Raw genomic sequence first — 22,833 nt, forward strand, 5'->3', positions numbered from 1 at the left:
TATTTTCTGAGAAGAAAACAGCTCTCTGAAGGACCCCAACATACAGGGAAGATAGATTGATATGTACCATGAAAATTTGGAATGCATCTCTTCTTGGTTGAGAGATACTGTGAAGGATATATTTTGCTGCTGAAACTACTTATGCTGTTATATTTAGCTCTGGGTTATTCATTAATTTAATTAGCATTTTTTGACAACCAAATTGTGCCAGGAGTAAGAGCTGGCGATATGTTACTCTGTCTTTCCAAGAGAGGGAGATGGTTAATGTTCCAAAATGTAAATCTTCTATTTTTAGATTAAGTATAATCCATTTTAGTAAGGCCTACTCTTAATCCTTCAGTCGTGTCCAACTGTTTGGAACCCCATAGGCTATAGCCTTCCATGGACAGAGGAGCATGGCAGGCTACAGTCCATAGGGTTGCAAAGTCAGATACGACTGAAGTGACTGAACATACACGCACACACTCTTAATCTTGAAGAAATTTCTTTTTGAAATGATTTGTTGTTAATTCAGTGTGATTGTGAAGTGAATTTAATGCATGTTGAAAAGGGCCACATCTGATGCAAATAGATACTTTGTAATTATGGACTAAACACTCTTGCAGAAACAATCGTGACAATAAAAAAGGATTGGATAGAATTAGTCCCCCCGGGGCAGATCTTTTCCTTTTATTATCTCTGTTCTTTGCTATAAATTTTAATAATAAGATTAGCCATTCAATGGCAATATAACCAGATTGCAGTATTAATACATAGAACATATGTACTGTAAAATGAGAGATTTTGCAGGAAAAAAATGTTATTATAGAAGATGTAAAGAGAATGAATGAAATTACATGCATAGAGGTTGAACACATGCTTCTTAATCTCTGCTTACTGTCAATATCCTTATGATGAGCCACTGAATTCTTAAGCTAGTTTTTCTAAACATCTGAATAATCCTGTCTTAAATGTAAGGATTATGACAATAGAAATAGTTACTTTAATAGAATATATTTCTATGCAGATATCAGATATTTTTCCTATCATTTCTGTGTGAATGTTTCTGCACTTTTAATTAAAATTTTAAATTATTCACCTTTGTCCTAAGATGATGAAATAAAAATCCCTAAACAATGGAAGGTTCCTGTTATACTACTATTCTGCCTAAAAGTTGTAAAGACTGTTACTTCTGTATTTAAATGAAACATGCATGAATCATATATCAGAAGCAGAATTCTTTTTCTTTCCTTTTTTTTAACTAAAGCAAATGAAAATATAAAGTTACAGGGGAATGTTATTTTTCTTTCTTACTTAAAATAGCATTTGTTTTTGAAGTGTCAACATAACTGCCATTTTATTTAGGATGCTTCATCTTCCTACTCCAATGTAATTACTAATCTGATTTTTATATTTTTCATTGCTTAACATGGTCTTTAGAAATATGTTTCCAAACAGAATCTTGCAGTTCATTTAATGAGGGACCTCAGAGTGTCTTTCTGAAAAGCATCCTGAATTCTCCTGTCCTGAGGTGTAGGCAGTGGGAGGGAAAGGCTGGTGTTTGTATAGATGCCCACACGATGTGTATGTGAGCTCACATAAACAGTGATGAGGTCACGGCGTACCCTGGGCTCTAGAGTACAAAGCTTCGTCCTGTGCTCCAGGAGCTTTGTTCCCGGCAGAGAGAGGTCTGGACTGTCCTGAGAGCCCAGTGTGCTACGGTTCCATTGTCAAGCTCTAGGGATTTGGGGTGGGGGGAAGTTAGGAATATATTTCTGAATGTATTTCTGAAGCATATAAAGAAATGTCAGTATCAAATGAGATAAGCAATTGTAAACGTGTGAACATATTCACAATTTAATTATCCATTTTAGTAGAAGATAAGGATGGATTTAGAATTAGAATCTGTGAATGTCACAAAAGCCTAACTTCTCATTAATGCCTTTAATCTTTTTCTGGTAATACTAAACAGATTGACAGAGGACCTTTCTATCTTGCTATTTCTCCTCCCTGCATCTGAGGCATTAGCTAAAGCACAGCAGAATGCCAAAAACCAAGGGTGGCATTTCCGAGATTGAATAAATCTGGATGAGTTTCAACACAATTAAAAGGGCAGATACTAGTGTGTCCCAAAAGAATATTATCTGCACTTATAAGAACTGGAAATCCAGGCGAGGACATCTAGAACAGACTCTTCATTTCTAACTATTCAGCAACCTCTTTTGGTTTTCAGCTCTATAGGTTACTTTGTGCAATGGTCCTTTGCATGGTCCATTTTAGAGTTTCCTTGAAAGGCAGGATCATGTAGTGATCCGGAGATTGGCCTGTAGAGCCAGAGTTGGTCTACCTGTTCTTGGCTCTACTCCTGACTAGTTCTGTGACTAAATGTAACCAGCTTCATAGCCCGTTATCTCTCTTGTGCCTTGTTAGTTTCATCAATGAAATGGGTTGACCGGCTGTACCTCTGTCATACGGTTGATAGGAAGATTGTGAATTACTGTGCATGAACTCCCTGAAGCACTGTCTTATTCATATAAGTAGTCAGTAAATGTTGAACTGCCATTGCTTAGACAAGAGAAATAAGGGGAGGCAAGACTGTAGAAAAAATGTTTACTGAGTAGCTACTGTGGATGCAGCATTATGCTGAGTAACTAACACAATATTTTTTTTTGACTGTTCAACAAGGCCCCACTTATATAAAATAATTTTATAAAAATATTATGTAAATATATTTGCAGTGTTGATACAGTTTTGTCTCCTGGTGATAGAATAATGGGTGGTTTTAAGTTTCTTCGTGCTCTTTTACATACCCCAATTATCTTCAGAGAAGTTATATAATTTTATTTATTTTTAATTTTAATTTTGAGATATTAAAAATGTATACACTACAAAGAGTAGTATGAAAATATGTTTTTAAAATATAGATTATGTATCCATCACCCAAATATAAATTATTATCATATTGGTACATTTGCATCAGTTCTTCTTTTCACCATTAAAATGATTCTTTAATGTAATTGTTATATTATATCAGAGTATTGTTGACTGGGGACTTCCCTGGTGGCTCAGTGGTAAAGAATCCCCCTGCCATGACTGAAGCAACTTAGCAGCAGCAGCCAATGCAAGACACACAGGTTCAGTCCCTGAGTCTGGAGAAGGGAATGGCAACCCACTCTAGTATTCTTGCCTGGGAAATTCCATAGATGGAGGAGCCTGGCGGGATACAGTCCAGGGAGTCACAAAAGAATTGGACACAACTCAGTGACTAAAGCAACAATAATTGTTGATTTACAGTGTTGTGTTAGTTTCAGTAACAAACAACATTTTTCATCCCCATGTATGCCTATGAAAGATCATTATCTCAGTGGCACAGATGAGGAAACTGAGGCTTAGGTAGTTTGAGACTCATGTTTGTTTTTAAATTGATGTTAAGGTTAATAACCACAGGTGGGAGTCTGTGCTGTTTGTGGTGACAGGGGAAAAAAGGGGGGGGTGTTGGGGGAGAGACTCAAATGTCAGTTATTAGAATTTAGCTTCAAGCATCATGGCCAGTTTGGAGCCATTACATCCTGGCACCCATGCTTGGGGGTGACAGTCCTGAGGACCGCATGCCTTGTAAAAACATTTATAGGTGACTGACTACCAAAAAATAAAGCAGAAAAGAGAGTTATGATGAAAAACAATCCTTATGGTCACTTGAACCATTTTTTTCTTATGTGAGCTCTTAAAGAAAAAAAGTTCTATTTTCTTCAAAACAACAAAGCCTTTTCAAGAATTAAAAAATGAAACTGAGCAACTGAGAAACCATATTCAGCCAAGTAGTTGCACCAGTAAGAGACTGGGGTGTCTTGGATGACTGCAATTATTTGCAATCCTGTCTGTCTCCAACCTTGGAAGTATGATTGCAGGAGACTAAAGGAGTTTCTTAGCCCTTGGTGTTGAATAAAGGAGCAAGTGTGAAGGGCATGCGATATCCTGTTTGCTCAGTCCTGCATATAAAATATCCATCACATTCAACAGTACTCAGGCTTTGATTTCTGACCCAAAAATTACCTTTTCCAAATGAGTTTGTATAAACTTGGGCTTCCCTGATGGCTCAGATGGTAAAGAATCCACCTGTAATACAGGAGACCTAGGTTCGATCCCTGGTTTGGGAAGATCCCCTGGAGAAGGATATGGCTACTCACTCCAGTATTCTTGCCTGGAGAATTCCATGGAACGAGGACCCTGATGGGCTAAGGTCCGTGGAGTCACAAAGAGTCAGACATGACCGAGCAACTTTGATTTTGTATAAACCTATCGCCTTTTTTATCAGTGGAGTTTGTGAATTGTTATTTCTTTTACTGCTTTTCTCCTTTTAAAAAGATTTAAAAGATCATTCTCTAATTTGTAGGGTAAACCAGATTTCACAGTAGCAATGAGTATTATAATGATGGGCTGCCAAACACTATGTTTCAAGCTGTGATGTCTGCCTTTTTTGGAGATTATGGAGAAGCACATTGCTTCCAGGATAAAAGGAAGAAAGAAGGCAGATGAGCCCAGGTTTACTTTCTTTTTGTTGTGTTTATTTATTTGTTTTCTTAAGTGTAGGAGTGTCGCCTGTGGAAGGCGTGAAAGTGGAAGTTGCTCACTTTTGTCCGACTCTTTGTGACCCCATGGACTGTATAGTCCATGGAATTCTCCAGGCCAGAATACTGGAGTGGGTAGCCTTTTAGTCTTTCTCTTCTCCAGGGGATCTTCCCAACCCAGGGATCAAACCCAGGCCTCCTGAATTGCAGGGAGATTCTTTACCAGCTGAGCCACAGGGAAGCCCAAGAATACTGGAGTGGGTAGTCTGTCCCTTCTCCAGCAGATCTTCCCAACCCAGGAGTCGAATCGGCATCTCCTGCCTTGCAGGCGGATTTTTTACCAACTGAGCTATCAGGGAAGGCATGGAAGCCAATTCAGAGCAGGCTCTCTGAGTCAAGCAGTCTCTATCATGTGTGATTCTTAATACAGAAAGACCAAACCTGGCCCTTTAGAGGCTCACAGTTGAAGAGGGCAGTCAGAAACACATAACACTCCTCTGTTCTTGGAATTCTCCAGGTAAGAATCCTGGAATGGGTAGCCATTTCCTTCTCCAGGGTATCTTCCCGACCTAGGGATCCAACCAGGTCTCCTGCGTTGCAGGCAGGTTTTTTACTGTCTGAGCCATCAGGGAAGCCCATATTATTTAATAGGTTGTATTAAATGCAATAATGAGGGTTTGCAAAGCATTTCCTGGGAGCACAAGGAAAGGATACCTACCACTTTTGCCTGGGATGTCAGGGAAGTGGCCCCTGACAGTTAAGCAACAGGAGACAGGGAGGCACATTCCATAAAGTATTGGGAAACACACACACACCATCTCTGTGAATAAAATCTGTACCTTCCAACTGATTTTCAGGGCACCATAGGTTAATAATAACTGCTGCTGCTGCTGCTAAGTCACTTTAGTCGTGTCTGACTCTGTGTGACCCCATAGACAGCAGCCCACCAGGCTCCCCCGTCCCTGGGATTCTCCAGGCAAGAACACTGGAGTGGGTTGCCATTTCCTTTTCCAATGCATGAAAGTGAAAAGTGAAAGTGAAGTTGCTCAAGTCGTGTCCGACCCTCAGCAACCCCATGGACTGCAGCCTACCAGGCTCCTTCATCCATGGGATTTTCCAGGCAGGAGTACTGGAGTGGGGTGCCATTGCCTTCTCCATAATAATAACTAGATATACCCAAATGGCCAAAATTCTATTTCTGACATGGACTTCCACAGGTAATTTTTGTTTGTTTTAATGAAGAGGAAGCATGTATCTTTGGAAATTGTCTTTAAAACTCACATAGTGTAATGCATGTAGCAGTAGAATTGTTAAAGACAGAGAAAGTAGACCTTGTCCTTTTTAAAAAAAAAAATAAGGATGAATGCTTTCAAGTAAGACTGGAATAAAAATGGAATGGAACCAATTAGAAAAAAAATAGAAGCACTTAAGAAGAAACCTAATTGTTGCTGAAAGAATTAGAATCTGATCTCATGGAAAGATTTTAATTAAACTCCAGAGTAAAATAAAACATTGGCCTTTCTTCTAGGAAAATATGATGTCTCTTAGAATTTATCAACTATTCCTTGGCCTGCAAATCAGTGGTGATTGTCTGTTATTTTTCTCATTTTGATTATTACATGTTACTGATGGTAGGATTATTTGTGCAGCAATAACTGCTGAGACAACCACTCAGTTCAGTTCAGTCGCTCACTCGTGTCCAGCTCTTTGTGACCCCATGGACTGCAGCACGCCAGGCCTCCCTGTCCATCACCAACTCCCAGAGTTTACTCAAACTCATGTCCATTGAGTCGGTGATGCCATCCAACCATCTCGTCCTCTGTCGTCCCCTTCTTCTGCCCCCAATCTTTCCCAGCATCAGAGTATTTTCAAATGAGTCAGTTCTTTGCATCAGGTGGCCAAAGTATTAGTTTCAGCTTCAGCATCCGTCCTTCCAGTGAACATTCAGGACTGATTTCCTCTAGGATGGACTAGTTGGATCTCCTTGCAGTCCAAGGGACTCTCAAGAGTCTTCTCCAACACCACAGTTCAAAAGCATCAATTTTTCGGTGCTCAGCTTTCTTTAAAGTCAGACTCTCACATCCATTTCCAGTAGTCATGTATGGATGTGAGAGTTGGATATGAGACAGTCATTAAGACTGTACAAATAGAAATGTAGTCTCAAGTGCCCCTGTATATTTGGGTGGGAAAACGGGAAGGACCTAAGTTAAATCTGACAGATCCAGAATCAACTCTCTGGGCTTCTCTGGTGGCTCAGGGGTTAAGAATCCACCTGCCGATGCAAGGGACACCGGTTTGATCCCTGATCCCCGAAGAGCCCACATGCCTCAGAGCAGCTAAGCCCAAGGGCCACAGTTAATGAGCCTGTGCTCTCGAGCTCAGGAGTCACAACTGCCCCTGAAGCCCACATGCCCACAAGCTTGGGCTTGACCACAAGAGAAGCCACCGCTATAAGAAGCCTGTACACTGCACCTAGAGAGTAGCCTGAACAGCAACAAAGACCTAGCATGGCCACAAATTTTTCAAAAATCCACTCTCCTTCAGTAACAGAAGGCTCTGTGTTTTAAAAGGAATTGTTAACAAGGACAGCCATCATCAAGCTTTTTAAAAATCCACTCTCCTTCCATAACAGAAGGCGCTATTTTAAAAGGAATTGTTAACAAGGACAGCCATCATCGTATGTGTCAAATGCTAAATGCTCTTATAGAAATGAAAAATGGCCAATTGAATAAGGAATTACCTAGGAAGAGGGGAGTGGAGAATTGTTTGAAAAGGAGAATTGCAAAAAAAAGAGGAAAAAAAAAATGACTGACAGTGCTTTCACATCAGGGGATGAATTAGTGGACCTTCTGACCCCAAAGCGTTTAGAAAAACCAATATTTTGGACAAATCTGAACTTTTCTTTTTTTTTTTTCATTTTTGCCCCCTACAGCCTCGTCATGTGTTCAACATGCTAAAGAAGTATGTCCGTGCCGAACAGAAAGACAGACAACACACCCTAAAGCATTTTGAACATGTTCGCATGGTGGATCCAAAGAAAGCTGCTCAAATCCGATCCCAGGTAAGCACAAAGTGTGGTAGTCATGCCACTTGGACAATTCAGTGTCCTTGCTCTTTGAATTGAATCTTTAGGTATTCCCAGAGTATCCATGGGTGTTGGACCTCTATAGCAAGAGTCCTTTAATACCTGGGAAATTCTAGAGGCTTGTCCTAGGGCAGCATGTGATCTGGCACTTACTGAGTTATAAAAATTTTGTTTTCACAGACAACTAGTCAATCTGATCACACGGACCACAGCCTTGTCTAACTCAATGAAACTAAGCCATGCCGTGTGGGGCCACCCAAGACGGGCAGGTCATGGTAAAGAGGTCTGACAGAATGTGGTCCACTGGAGAAGGGAATGGCAAACCACTTCAGTATTCTTGCCTTGAGAACTCCATGAACAGTATGAAAAGGCAAAATGATAGGATACTGAAAGAGGAACTCCCCAGGTCAGTAGGTGCCCAGTATGCTACTGGAGATCAGTGGAGAAATAACTCCAGAAAGAATGAAGGGATGGAGCCAAAGCAAAAACAATACCCAGCTGTGGATGTGACTGGTGATAGAAGCAAGGTCCAATGCTGTAAAGAGCAATATTGCATAGGAACCTGGAATGTCAGGTCCATGAATCAAGGCAAATTGGAAATGGTCAAACAAGAGATGGCAAGAGTGAACGTTGACATGCTAGGAATCAGCGAACTAAAATGGACTGGAATGGGTGAATTTAACTCAGATAACCATTATATCTACTACTGCGGGCAGGAATCCCTTAGAAGAAATGGAGTAGCCATCATGGTCAACAAAAGAGTTTGAAATGCAGTACTTGGATGTAATCTCAAAAACAACAAAATGATCTCTGTTCATTTCCAAGGCAAACCATTCAATATCACAGTAATCCAAGTCTATGCCCCAACCAGTAACGCTGAAGAAGCTGAAGTTGAATGGTTCTATGAAGACCTACAAGACCTTCTAGAACTAACACCCCAAAAAGATGTCCTTTTCATTATCGGGGACTGGAATGCAAAAGTAGGAAGTCAAGAAACACCTGGGCTAACAGCCAAATTTGGCCTTGGAATACAGAATGAAGCAGGGCAAAGACTAATAGAGTTTTGCCAAGAGAATGCACTGGTCATAGCAAACACCCTCTTCCAACAACACCAGAGAAGACTCTACACATGGACATTACCAGATGGCCAACACCGAAATCAGATTGATTATATTCTTTGCAGCCAAAGATGGAGAAGCTCTATATAGTCAGCAAAAACAAGACCGAGAGCTGACTATGGCTCAGATCATGAACTTCTTATTGCCAAATTCAGATTAAATTGAAGAAAGTAGGGAAAATCACTAGACCATTCAGGTATGACCTAAATCAAATCCCTTATGATTATACAGTGGAAATGAGAAATAGATTTAAGGGCCTAGATCTGATAGACAGAGTGCCTAATGAACTATGGACGGAGGTTCATGACATCGTACAGGAGACAGGGATCAAGACCATCCCCATGGAAAAGAAATGCAAACAAGCAAACTGGCTGTCTGGGGAGGCCTTACAAATAGCTGTGAAAAGAAGAGAAGCGAAAAGCAAGGAGAAAAGGAAAGATATAAGCATCTGAATGCAGAGTTCCAAAGAATAGCAAAGAGAGATAAGAAAGCCTTCCTCAGCGATCAATGCAAAGAAATAAAGGAAAACAACAGAATGGGCAAGACTAGAGATCTCTTCAAGAAAATTAGAGATACCAAGGGAACATTTCATGCAAAGATGGGCTCGATAAATGACAGAAATGGTATGGACCTAACAGAAGCAGAAGATATTAAGAAGAGGTGGCAAGAATACACAGAAGAACTGTACAAAAACTATCTTCATGACCCATATAATCACGATGGTGTGATCACTCATCTAGAGCCAGACATCCTGGAATATGAAGTCAAGTGGGCCTTAGAAAGCATCACTATGAACAAAGCTCATGGAGGTGATGGAATTCCAATTGAGCTATTTCAAATCCTGAAAGATGATGCTGTGAAAGTGCTGCATTCAATATGCCAGCAAATTTGGAAAACTCAGCAGTGGCCACAGGACTGAAAAGGTTAGTTTTCATTCCAGTCCCAAAGAAAGTCAATGCTAAAGAATGCTCAAACTACCACACAATTGCCCTCATCTCACACGCTAGTAAAGTAATGCTCAAAATTCTCCAAGCCAGGCTTCGGCGATACGTGAACCATAAACTTCCAGATGTTCAAGCTGGTTTTAGAAAAGGCAGAGGAACCAGAGATCAAATTCCCAACATCCGCTGGATCATAGAAAAAGCAAGAGAGTTCCAGAAAAACATCTATTTCTGCTTTATTGACTATGCCAAAGCCTTCGACTGTGTAGATCACAATAAACTGTGGGAAGTTCTGAAAGAGATGGGCATACCAGACCACCTGACCTGCCTCTTGAGAAATCTATATGCAGGTCAGGAAGCAACAGTTAGAACTGGACATGGAACAACAGACTGGTTCCAAATAGGAAAAGGAGTACATCAAGGCTGTATATTGTCACCCTCCTTATTTAACTTCTATGCAGAGTACATCATGAGAAATGCTGGACTGGAAGAAGCACAAGCTGGAATCAAGATTGCTGGGAGAAATATCAATCACCTCAGATATGCAGATGACACCACCCTTATGGCAGAAAGTGAAGAGGAACTCAAAAGCCTCTTGATGAAAGTGAAAGAGGAGACTGAAAAAGTTGGCTTAAAGCTCAATATTCATAAAACGAAGATCATGGCATCTGATCCCATCACTTCATGGGAAATAGATGGGGAAACAGTGGAAACAGTGTCAGACTTCATTTGTGGGGGCTCCAAAATCACTGCAGATGGTGACTGCAGCCATGAAATTAAAAGACGCTTACTCCTTGGAAGGAAAGTTATGACCAACCTAGATAGCATATTCAAAAGCAGAGACATTACTTTGCCATCAAAGGTCAGTCTAGTCAAGGCTATGGTTTTTCCAGTGGTCATGTATGGATGTGAGAGTTGGACTGTGAAGAAAGCTGAGTGCCAAAGAATTCATGCTTTTAAACTGTGGTGTTGGAGAAGACTCTTGATAGTCCCTTGGATTGCAAGGAGATCCAACTAGTCCATTCTAAAGGAGATCAGTCCTGGGTGTTCTTTGGAAGGACTGATGCTAAAGCTGAAACTGCAATATTTTGACCACCTGATGCGAAGAGTTGACTCATTGGAAAAGACTCTGATGCTGGGAGGGATTGGGGGCAGGAAGAAAAGGGGACGACAGAGGATGGGATGGCTGGATGGCATCACCGACTCAATGGACATGAGTTTGGGTGAACTCTGGGAGTTGGTGATGGACAGGGAGGCCTGGCGTGCTACAGTTCATGGGGTCACAAAGAGTTGGACACGACTGAGCAACTGAACTGTACTGAGTTATAAAAATAACAAAGAGTATAAAAATCTTGAGTGTCTACTGCTACTGATTGTTAAGGAACCATTTCAAACTCTGATGACTAAAACAACAAAAACATAAATTGTATACACCAAAACCGCTAACATATGGTCCAGCTAATTAGAGAAGACAATCACAAGCTCCGTTTCTGTAATGGAGCTTGGAAATAATATGAGACTAAATGTAGCTTGGTAGTGATAAGTTTCATACTCTGCCATTTGCAAAGCTTGACAACTGGAATCTACCTGTGGAAATTTAAATTTTTAAATTTCCGTAAACAGAAGAGTTTTTCAAGTATCTATCATGAAATATCCATGTGATCCCATCTGTTGGAAAATTTGAAAGACATATATTTAGGACATCAGAGGTTATTTAGGAATCTCAGTCATAATTGGGCAGAAATGGTCTTTTCAACTGGCTTTATATTTTATGGTTATAAACATTTAATATAATGGGAAGTTTAAAACACTCCAAAGATGGAGAACTAAAAATAAGAGAACAAGAAAAATAAAGGTGCCCTTTCAAGTTCAGAGTTCCAGCAGCATTTTGTCAGTTTTATTTGGGAAGTTTGTATCTGTCTGTGGTGCCTGGTAAGGAAAATAACTGTTCCTTACTCCAGAGACGGTTCACCTGGCACTGTCTACCTCCTTTGCTACAGGTTATGACACACCTCCGCGTCATTTATGAACGCATGAACCAGTCTCTCTCCCTGCTCTACAACGTTCCTGCCGTGGCCGAGGAAATTCAGGATGAAGTTGGTAAGTGAGCTGTTCTTTTGATGCTGCACATATGAACATATTTTCCTCGTGCAGGAGAAAATCAGGGAACTGAGTTTGTCTGCCTCGGAAATTACCAGTGTTTTAACAGGTGGAAGGGAAAAGAGCAGATTCCCTTTGATGGTGAAACCCTTGGGGAATATAAATAGCTCTCTTTTTAGCAATTGCATCAGATCTTAACTTCATGCTTACAAAAATGGGGAAATGTAACTTGCCTTTTGGTCTATTTGTGTGATAATGAGCCACTTGTTACTGGATTGTACTTGTCAACAGTTGTCTGATTTAAGTCTTGTAAGTTTCACCTTTTGTTGCTTTGGTACTTCACAATTTAATAGAAACAACCATTTCTTCATCTCTTAATTCTTAATTATCATACTTTTTGAGTGGCATAATAGACCAGTTTTTCAGATGAAGGGACTCAAATCTACAGTTTTAGGAACTTGCCTATGCCTCGCATACTCTAGGGAACCCAGAAAAACCATAAAACTGTGACTTTTGACTTTGAGATGATTGCTGTCTTCAGTAATACATCTTTCTTTGTTGTCTGCCCTACCCCACCCCCCCACAGAGTCATGAGTGTTCTCTGAATCAGATTGTTGTTTAAACTTAATTAACTGTGTGCCCACTATCTTTCATTAAACTTTTATTTAAATAATCACACACTCATAAGAAGTTAGAAAAGTGATACAGAGAAGTCCAGGGTCGACTTCCTCATAGTAACATCTTATATAATGCCATATATTTGCAAAACCAGGAAACTGATCTCGTGTGCCCACTGTCTCCTGTGACCCTAATGATATCTTTAATATTTTGTATGAGTAAGTTTTCCCTTTTCTATTTTTCTTGGAAAGGGAGTAATGTTATCACATAATGTAATTCTCCACAAACCCCCAAAATGCCTGTATTTAACCTTATCTCACAAAAGTACTTAGATGCAGTTGCCCCCGTGTATGTTTCAGCATAAAACAGATGTGTGAATCTGGGTGCCTTGGGGCATGAACTGTTTGTAAATAAGCAATATGTGTGCGGTGTCTCTCTCTCCGTAATGAGTCCTGCCCTTTGTTAATTGGGTTGGAAATAGATGCTTAATTAGGTTTGAAATGGATGTAGGTTGTCTGAAATCAGGCCACCCAGGATATGCTGTAGATGGTGTACAGGTTGCAGGAATTCCTGCTTTGAAGTACCCGAAACACAGCTCAATTTTTCCATCTCATGCCAGTGCTTTTCCACTCTTTTTTTCTAACTTGGCAATGCCTCGCAAGTGTAGTTTGTCTTATGGTCAGGTATTTGGCACTTAATCAAGTGGAAATGGTCTGTTCAGTATTGTGTGTTAACGTACAGAATCGTTTCTTTAAGAACTGAATATTCTTGTCAGATACATTTGTAAGGTAGACATGTAAGGAAGCTTTAAAATACTGTTTATTAAATAACTATAAGAAAGTCCTCTAGTAAGTTGTAGAAGGGACAAAGTCAAAGAAATCATCACATTCTTAATGAATCGAAGCTCCCATCTTATAGGTGAATGTATTTTTGCCTTCTAGCCATCTTAACAAGCTTATTTTCATAAGGGACTTAGAGCTGTTGCCAGTAATACAACTATGGAAGAATAAGCCAATGCACAAGACTAGAATATTTCACTCTCACCCAGTAATTGGTTGACTCTTTCTAATTAAATTATCAGATGTTTTTATTGAGCAAACTACTGAAAGCAGTGACCACTAATGAGACACAGTTCCCCAGAACAGATGGCAATTCAGCTGTCTTGAGTGTTGCAAAATGCCCAAGAATCGGGCCACACACTAAACTTCACATCTCAGTGACAGGGAGAATATTCAGAGGGCTAGAATCAAGGAATTATTTTTCTTTAAAACTAAAAAAGCTATTAAGTTGGATTAAAAGCTTATCATTTAAAAAATAGTTACACTAAGTGAAAGAAGCTAGTCACAAATGATCACATATTGTATAATTCCATTTATATAAAATATTGCAGAATTGGGAAATTTATAGACAGAAATCATACTGGTGTCTGGCAAGGGCTTGAAGATGGGGGTAATGCTGCTGCTGCTAAATCGCTTCAGTCGTGTCCGACTCTGTGCGACCCCATAGACGGCAGCCCACCAGGCTCCTCTGTCTCTGGGATTTTCCAGGCAAGAACACTGGAGTGGGTTGCCATTTCCTTCTCCAATGCATGAAAGTGAAAAGGGAAAGTGAAGTCGCTCAATGGTGTCCGACTCTTTGTGATCCCATTGACTGCAGCCTACCAGGCTCCTCTGTCTATGGGATTTTCCAGGCAAGAGTACTGGAATGGGGTGCCATTGCCTTCTCCGGGGGGATAGTGAGAGTACAGTTAATGAATATGTTGTTGTTCAGACGCTAAGTCGTGTCTGACTCTTTTTGACCCTATAAACTGCAGCACGCTAAGCTTCCCAAACTCACTATCTCCCTGAGTTTGCTCAAACTCATGTCCATCAAGTCAGTGATGACATCCAACCATCTAATCCTCTGTCGTCCCCTTCTCCTCGTGCCCTCAGTCTTTCCCAGCATCAGGTTCTTCTCCAGTGAGTCAGCTCTTCACATCAGGTGGCCACAACATTGGAGCTTCAGCTTCACCATCAGTCCTTCCAATGAATATTCAGAGTTGATTTCCTTAGGATTGACTGGTTTGATCTCCTTGCTGTCCAAGGGACTCTCAAGAGTCAGATAATGAAATTTTTCTAAAATTAGACAGTAATAATGGCTGTACAACTCTGTGAATACACTAATACCCATAAATATTATACATTTAAAACAGTAAATTTTTTGGTATGTGAATTATATCTCAATTAAGCTGTTGCTTAATAAAAAATAAAGTCACTCCTTAACTTAGCACAAAAAAAGTTTTGTCATTCTAAGTACACTGAACACCGAATCCTGAAAGATAATCATTTTCAAAATCTTTCTCACCTCCATTTTTAAATGGCTGTTTCCTATGGGAGCAGAAGCTTGCATTAATGAACTCCATTACATAGGTCTGTGTACCATTTGAGGTTCTGGCACCAAAGCCAAAGAAGAGAGTTCTTCTATGAGCTCAGCTGTCTCATAGAAGCATTCTTCATTTGAAGGAACATTTTGAAATAACTTCCTTCTAAAGTAGGAGTATGGATAAAACAGGGCTTCCCAGGTGGCACAGGGGTAAAGAATCCCCCTGCCAATATAGGAGACTGAAGAGACATAGATTCAGTCCCTGAGTCAGGAAGATCCCCTGAAGGATGAAATGGCAACCCACTCCAGTATTCTTGCCTGGGAAATTCCATGGACAGAGGACCGAGGCGGGCTACAGTCTGTGGGTTCCCAAAGAGGCAGACTTGGCGACTCAGAAATAACAAATGGATGAAAAAGATGGACCATGGGTGCTAATTGTTTAGGCTGAGTGGGAGTTCTTTGCAGTAGTCTCTTTACTTTTGTATATGCTTGAAATTTTGCACAATAGAAGTTGTTGATTTGTCGCTTACTTTCTAAATAGAATCTTCACAATTTGCTTCCAGTTTATGTCTTGTACATTTAATTGTTTCTGCATAAAAGCTTCATCATTTAGTCTGATGTACATGCATCTGTGTTTTCTCTATAATCAAATTTTAGATTTGGAGTCAGTTCAGTGTAAATAAGGATACTAAAATTCCGAGCCATTGGTCAAAGGAGAGGATCCAAAAGAGCCTACAAATGCATGCTTTTTGTATAAAAGTTTGTGCTTATAAACACAGGCAGTTAGGATATATTTAATACTGTAAAACATCGGGAGAGAAATACAGTAGGTTTGTCACATGAGGGTTAATAGTTGCTCTGGAGATGAAGGGTTTTCAACAGCCCTGAGAAACTGCCAGTATCTTTGGTGATATAGGTTTACCTACTCTGGGTAATTTATGTTCCCATGAGGGTAGAATTCTCTAGCACGGAGGAAATTGAGGAAGAAGCTAGCCACCACAAAGAGAAAAGGGCACAAGTGAGAACTGGCATCAAATTTGTGGCATTAAAAAGTCAGTAAAGTGAGACTGACTAGAGTCTAGAATTCACCATGCCAGTGAGATCCAGCTCTGCTCATTTTTAGCCACTGCACTTTCCTGAGAATCACATTTGTTTATGCTATTCTGCTGTTAACTCCTGTAAATCCTATATTCACAAACCTAACAGCAGCCTGTCTGCTGATTCTCAGCAACATATTCCAGACTCAATACAGGCAGACCTCGTTTTATTGTGCTTCGCAGATACTGCGTTCTTGACAGTTTGAAGGTTGGTGGCAACCTTGTCTCAAGTGAATCTATCAACACCATTTTCCAACTGCATTTTCTCACTCCATGTCTCTGTGTCACATTTTGGTCATTATTGTGATATTTCATTCTTTCTCATTATTATTATTCTTGTAATGGTGATCTATGATCAGTGATCTTTGATGTTGTTCAGTCGCTAGGTCATGTCCAACTCTTTACATTCTTGTGGACTGTAGCCAGCCAGAATACTCTGTCCATGGCATTCTCCAAGGCAAGAATACTGGAGTGAGCTGCCATTTCCTCCTCCAGGGGATCTTTCTGACCCAGGGATCAAACCCATGTCTCCAACAATGGCAGGCAGATTCATTACCGCTTGGAGTTTGCTCAGAGCATATCCATTGAGTCAGTGATACTATCCAACCATCTCATCCTAAGCCGCCCTCTCCTCCTTTTGCCTTCAATCTTTGCCAGCATCACAGTTTTTTTCCAGTAAGTCAGCTCTTTGCATCAGGTGGCCAAAGTATCAGAGTTTGGTTTTCAGCATCAGTGCCTCCAGTGAATTTTTAGAGTTGATTTACTCTATGAAATCATATTTCAGATATTGTTATTATGTCTGTGATGGTGATCTATGATCAGTGATCTTTGATGTTACTATTGCAAAAAGATTGTGACTTGCTAAAGGCTCAGATGACAATTAGCATTCTGTAGCAATAAAGTATTTTTCAATTAAGGTGTGTTCATTGTTTCTTTGATATAATGCTATTTGCACTTAATAGACTACAGGGTAGTGTAATCATAACTTTTATTTGCACTGGAAAACCAAAAAATTCATGCTAATTGCTTCACTGCAGTTTTCTGGAACAAGCCTGCAATATCTCTGAGGTATGCCTATATTTCACCCATTTCTCAAACTCCAAACTATGTGTTTAAAGAAAGCATTGGGTCCCTCTTGAAATTCACTCATTTTACAGTCTCAGTTATGGGTTCTCCCAGTTATCCTAAACCATATCCATGGTGCGTTCCTTTCCTCCACCCATGATTGCTCATCAATCTGAAATCTATGTATTCTACCTCCTGTATTCATGAGGACTGCCTTCTCTGTAAACCCATGTTGTTAGCTCAGATCCTCATCCTCACATGAGTTTCACTGGATTCTCAATGGATCATCCTGCCTCTTGTCTTTCCATGGCTCCCTCCTACCCAGACTCTTCCTCTTCAGAGCCTAGTTCCTGCTAAAATGAAAAGACAGCCTGCACATGGTTCTTCCTTGCTTGAAAAGCAGCATCCTTCGGTGCTCAGCTGAAATGCCCACACTCCCATAAACCCTTGACTAATGTGCATAGGAAGCCAGGTGGAAGAGCTGGTGTTTGAGTGACAGCTGTATGGCAAACTGACGACTGTGTCTTACCTATGATGTTGCTGGCCTGAGTTCTTTGTGAAAGTCCACCCTTGCTGAGGTTCAGGGTATCACATGTAGATGTGGCAGGTGGTTTAGGGACAGAGTGTGACTGACCGATATTCATTAGTATTGCTGTGTCAGATGGTAAAGAATCTGCCTGCAGTGCAGGACACCCAGGTTCCATCCCTGAATCAGGAAGATCCCCTGGAGGAAGAGGGGATGGCAACCCACTCCAGTGTTCTTGCCTGGAGAATTCTGTGGACAGAGGAGTCTGGAGGGCTGTAGTCCCCGAGGTCACGTGACTAACACTTTCACTTTCCACATGAAGCGGAGCTTTCTTGTAATTCACACAGAAGTACCACATGTGCCAGTGATGGCGCTGGTGAATTCAGTGTCTGCAGCCCCAACTTAAGATTGAAGAAACCGAACCTCAAGAGAGAGGTCACTGACTTGGCCTTAACCAATTTCATGCAAAGATCGGCTCAATAAAGGACAGAAATGGTATGAACCTAACAGAAGCAGTAGATATTAAGAAAAGGTGCAAGAATACACAGAAGAACTGTACAAAAAAGATCTTCACGACCAAGATAATCATGATGGTGTGATCACTCACCTAGAGCCAGACATCCTGGAATGTGAAGTCAAGTGGGCCTTAGAAAGCATCACTACGAACAAAGCTAGTGGAGGTGATGGAATTCCAGTGGACCTATTTCAAATCCTGAAAGATGATGCTGTGAAAGTGCTGCACTCAATATGCCAGCAAATTTGGAAAACTCAGCAGTGCCCACAGGACTGGAAAAGGTCAGTTTTCATTCCTATCCCAAAGAAAGGCAATGCCAAAGAATGCTCAAACTACTGCACAATTGCACTCATCTCACACACTAGTAAAGTAATGCTCAAAATTCTCCAAGCCAGGCTTTAGCAGTATGTGAACCGTGAACTTCCAGATGTTCCAGCTGGTTTTAGAAAAGGCAGAGAAACCAGAGATCAAATTGCCAACATCCGCTGGATCATTGAAAAAGCAAGAGAGTTCCAGAAAAACATCTATTTCTGCTTTATTGACTATGCCAAAGCCTTTGACTGTGTGCATCACAAGAAACTGGAAAATTCTGAAAGAGATGGGCATACCAGACCACCTGACCTGCCTCTTGAGAAACCTATGTGCAGGTCAGGAAGCAACAGTTAGAACTGGACATGGAACAACAGACTGGTTCCACATAGGAAAGGAGTACGTCAAGGCTGTATATTGTCATCCTGCTTATTTAACTTCTGTGCAGAGTACATCATGAGAAACGCTGGACTGGAAGAAGCACAAGCTGGAATCAAGATTGCCGGGAGAAATATCAATAACCTCAGATATGCAGATGACACCACCCTTATGGCAGAAAGTAAAGAGGAGCTCAAAAGCCTCTTGATGAAAGTGAAAGAGGAGAGTGAAAAAGTTGGCTTAAAGCTCAACATTCAGAAAACCAAGATCATGGCATCTGGTCCCATCACTTCATGGCAAAGAGATGGGGAAACAATGGAAACAGTGTCAGACTTTATTTTTGGGGGGCTCCAAAATCACTACAGATGGTGACTGCAGCCATGAAATTAAAAGACGCTTACTCCTTGGAAGGAAAGTTATGACCAACCTAGATAGCATATTTAAAAGCAGAGACATTACTTTGCCAACAAAGGTCCATCTAGTCAAGGCTATGGTTTTTCCAGTGGTCATGTATGAATGTGAGAGTTGAACTGTGAAGAAAGCTGAGCGCCGAAGAATTGATGCTTTTGAACTGTGGTGTTGGAGAAGACTCTTGAGAGTCCCTTGGACTGCAAGGAGATCCAACTAGTCCATTCTGAAGGAGATCAGCCCTGGGATTTCTTTGGAAGGAATGATGCTAAAGCTGAAACTCCAGTACTTTGGCCACCTCATACGAAGAGTTGACTCACTGGAAAAGACTCTGATGCTGGGAGGGATTGGGGACAGGAGGAGAAGAGGACGACAGAGGATGAGATGTCTGGATGGCATCACTGACTCGATGGATGTGAGTCTGAGTGAATTCTGGGAGTTGGTGATGGACAGGGAGGCCTGGCATGCTGCAGTTCATGGGGTCGCAAAGAGTCGGACACGACTGAGCGAGTGAACTGACTGACTGACTGATGGTTAAAGTGAGGAAAGTGGCATTGGAGCCAAGGTCTGCATGAGTCTGAGATTTATTCTGTCTCTGCTACCCACTTTTCTCTTCTAGATCCTCAGTGTCTCTTCTAGAATTCTCTTCTAGAGCCTCAGTGTCTAGAGCACCAGATAGCCACCTTGAGTACCGTACTCTGTTTTGTGTTTAATTGCGGACATGTTCACCAGCCCCCCTCATCCTGTGAGCTCTTTCTGGACATATCTTGGGCATGCTCGTATCCTTGGGGTCCAGCATAGGACCTGGTACTCTGTGGGTATCAGTCTTCATAGCTTGTGCACGGGTGCTCAGTCTCTCAGTCGTGTCCAACCCTTTGTGAACCCATGGACTGTAGCCCACCAGGCTCCTCTGTCCATGGGATTTTCCCGGCAAGAATACTGGAGTGGGTAGCCATTTCCTCCTCCAGAAGATCTTCCCAATCCAGAGATCAAACTGGCATCACCTGTGTCTCCTGCATTGCCAGCAGATTCTTTACTGTTGAGCCACCAGACAAACCCGTAGCTTGCTGCTGCTGCTGCTAAGTCGCTTCAGTCGTGTCCGACTCTGTGACCCCATAGACGGCAGCCCACCAGGCTCCCCCGTCCCATAGCTTAGGCTGAAGCAAATCCCCAGGCTACAAGGTGGATGCTTCTTAACTTCCGTGGGTCAGGTGGCCTCCTCTGTAACCCTGAAGACCCACCCTGAATGCCTTCCTTAGCACGTAGCATAGCTGGTGCTGCATAGAACAGACCTCTTTCCTCAGCCACAGCATTCTCTAAAGCTGTAATTGATCAAGCCCGCAAAGTGGGTGAAGCTGGCACAGCTATCAAAGAATCAAGCCGAGTTCTCAGCGCTGGAATGAATAACATTTTACAGTATTATCCTCTGTCATTTCCATGACCTTCTGCTGCTTGGTTTTCTGCCCAATTCATATATTTTGACACTTGATCTATTAAATATGTTGTCTGGTTTGACTGTCCCATCAACAAGGGTCTGAATCTGTATATTTGCTTTGCTTCACCAATAAGAATGAATTATCAGAACTACTCTATTATTAGTCTTATAAAAGCTTGCCATTTATTACCTTATAATAATTTTTCAGTTCAGTTTGAGTTATTATTATGTGCAAGTTCCCAGCCATGTCTTTTATTATTTAATGTCTTCCTTTTTAAAAGTAAGGTATTTGCATACAAATTATGAAGTTTTCTGTAAAGAAAGGCTTAAGGCATTGTTTGTAGAGGGGGGAAACCCCTTATTCATTTAAAGTAACTGTTTAGGACTTTATTTTTTTATTCAGCAAATGATAGAATCATTAATGTAAGGAAAATATGCCTCTTTTCAATGTCCATATTTTAATCATCTTTGAACTCTTCACAAAGGCAGAATTCCTTCATCTCTACTATCGTTCATCTCAGTTTTTACTTTGTCAATTTGCTGTGTCAGCATGATCGCGTTTTTCTAACCTTGGTAATCTTCCTTAAATCTATGCTAAAAAGAATCCTACTCTTCTGTAAGCACTGAGGTTACTTATCAAAGTGCTTCATTTTGTAGCTTCCTCAAGGCTAAAATCATTGCAGGTCTCGAGAGATGGGTATTTCACAGAATGTTGTAATGACCAATTTATGAGAAAGTCAGGAAGAGGGAAGGTGGAAGGAAGGCCCAATTGTTTTATACCCTGTTTTGTTTTGTTTTGTTTCTTTTAGCATTCAAAATTAGTAAAAGCATGAATTATTATAAACCAGATGTTAAAAGTTCCATCTCTGACTGAACAAATTCATGGTGAATGGGGTAGGATTGAACTATGTGGAAGGAAATCAAGAAACTCAGTTAATGAATGAATGCTTATAATTTTTTATTACAATTTGACTGTGGTCTCTTGATAAACTCTTCAGCTCTTTGGGGAAAATACAGCATGTTCACTTCAAGGACAGTGTCTCCATTCTCTGCTCCTAATAAACCTATTGATTTGGGGATTTAATGAATCCAAAGTAAGCTAGGTTTAAATTAGAATATTTATAGCACTTGCCAGACCAACAAAAAGGAACATTCATACTACTGAGAATTTTAAGTATTCTTGTATATAATTGTTAGTCAAGGAAGGCCATCAGGGAGAAAAAAATCATAAAAGTAAATACAATGAACAAAGGCAGACAGGACTTAGCAACTGAACAACAAAAATAAAGTGAAACAACTAGTAACTTACTCTGCTCTTATTCTTTGTTTTTCATAAGAAATGACTTTTATGTATATGTAGATTTTTTATTTTAGAGATGATTTAACTATTTGGATATTCAGTTGTTGCTGTTGTTCAGTCGCTACGTCATATACGACTCTTCACAAACCCATGGGCTATAGCACTCCAGGCTCCTCTGTCTTCCACAATCTCCCCGAGTTTGCTCAGACCTACCACGTCCATTGAGTCAGTGATGCTACCTAACCATCTCATCCTCTGCTGCCCTCTTCTCCTTTTGCCTTCAGTCTTTCCCAGCATCAGGGTCTTTTCTGGTGAGTTGGCTCTTTCCATCAGGTGGCCAAAGTATTGGATATAAGGACATTTATTTGTCTCATAAATTGCCAAAGACATGTTCTTCCCTTAGTCTTGCAGTAGTCTCAGAGCTCCTTACTCATAGTTTCTCCAGTATTACTGCCTGAATTATAGTTTTAACTGGTGTTTTATTTGCCTACCTGTAACTCTGTATCTTTGGCCCCCTCGTAGCAAAACAGTTATTCTTCCAAAATAGAACCACTCATTTTATGAGAAAATGAAAATGTGTTGTCAAGTGACCTACATCAGTCAGTTCAGTTCAGTCGCTCAGTCGTGTCTGACTCTTTGCGACCCCATGAATCGCAGCATGCCAGGCCTCCCTGTCCATCACCAACTCCCAGAGTTCACTCAGACTCACATCCATCGAGTCAGTGATACCATCCAGACATCTCATCCTCTGTCGTCCCCTTCTCCTCCTGCCCCCAATCCCTCCCAGCATCAGAGTCTTTTCCAGTGAGTCAACTCTTCGCATGAGGTGGCCAAAGTACTGGAGTTTCAGCTTTAGCATCATTCCTTCCAAAGAAATCCCAGGGCTGATCTCCTTCAGAATGGACTGGTTGGATCTCCTTGCAGTCCAAGGGACTCTCAAGAGTCTTCTCCAACACCACAGTTCAAAAGCATCAATTCTTCGGCGCTCAGCCTTCTTCACAGTCCAATTCTCACATGCATACATGACCACA

At 40.9% G+C, this 22,833-nt stretch overlaps 1 protein-coding gene across 6 annotated transcripts in view; it reads left to right on the forward strand.

Moving 5' to 3' along the window:
* Positions 1–22,833, forward strand: part of APP (amyloid beta precursor protein) — a 307,623-nt gene that overhangs the window by 229,112 nt on the left and 55,678 nt on the right. For all 6 annotated transcript variants that reach the window (XM_055567762.1, XM_055567763.1, XM_055567759.1 and 3 more), the window contains 2 exons: positions 7,480–7,608; positions 11,692–11,791. In XM_055567762.1, the coding sequence (XP_055423737.1) occupies positions 7,480–7,608; positions 11,692–11,791 (229 nt within the window). The remainder of the gene's footprint in view (positions 1–7,479; positions 7,609–11,691; positions 11,792–22,833) is intronic.

This window comes from Bubalus kerabau, chromosome 2 (genome assembly GCF_029407905.1).
Source record: "Bubalus kerabau isolate K-KA32 ecotype Philippines breed swamp buffalo chromosome 2, PCC_UOA_SB_1v2, whole genome shotgun sequence".
Lineage (NCBI taxonomy): Eukaryota > Metazoa > Chordata > Mammalia > Artiodactyla > Bovidae > Bubalus > Bubalus kerabau.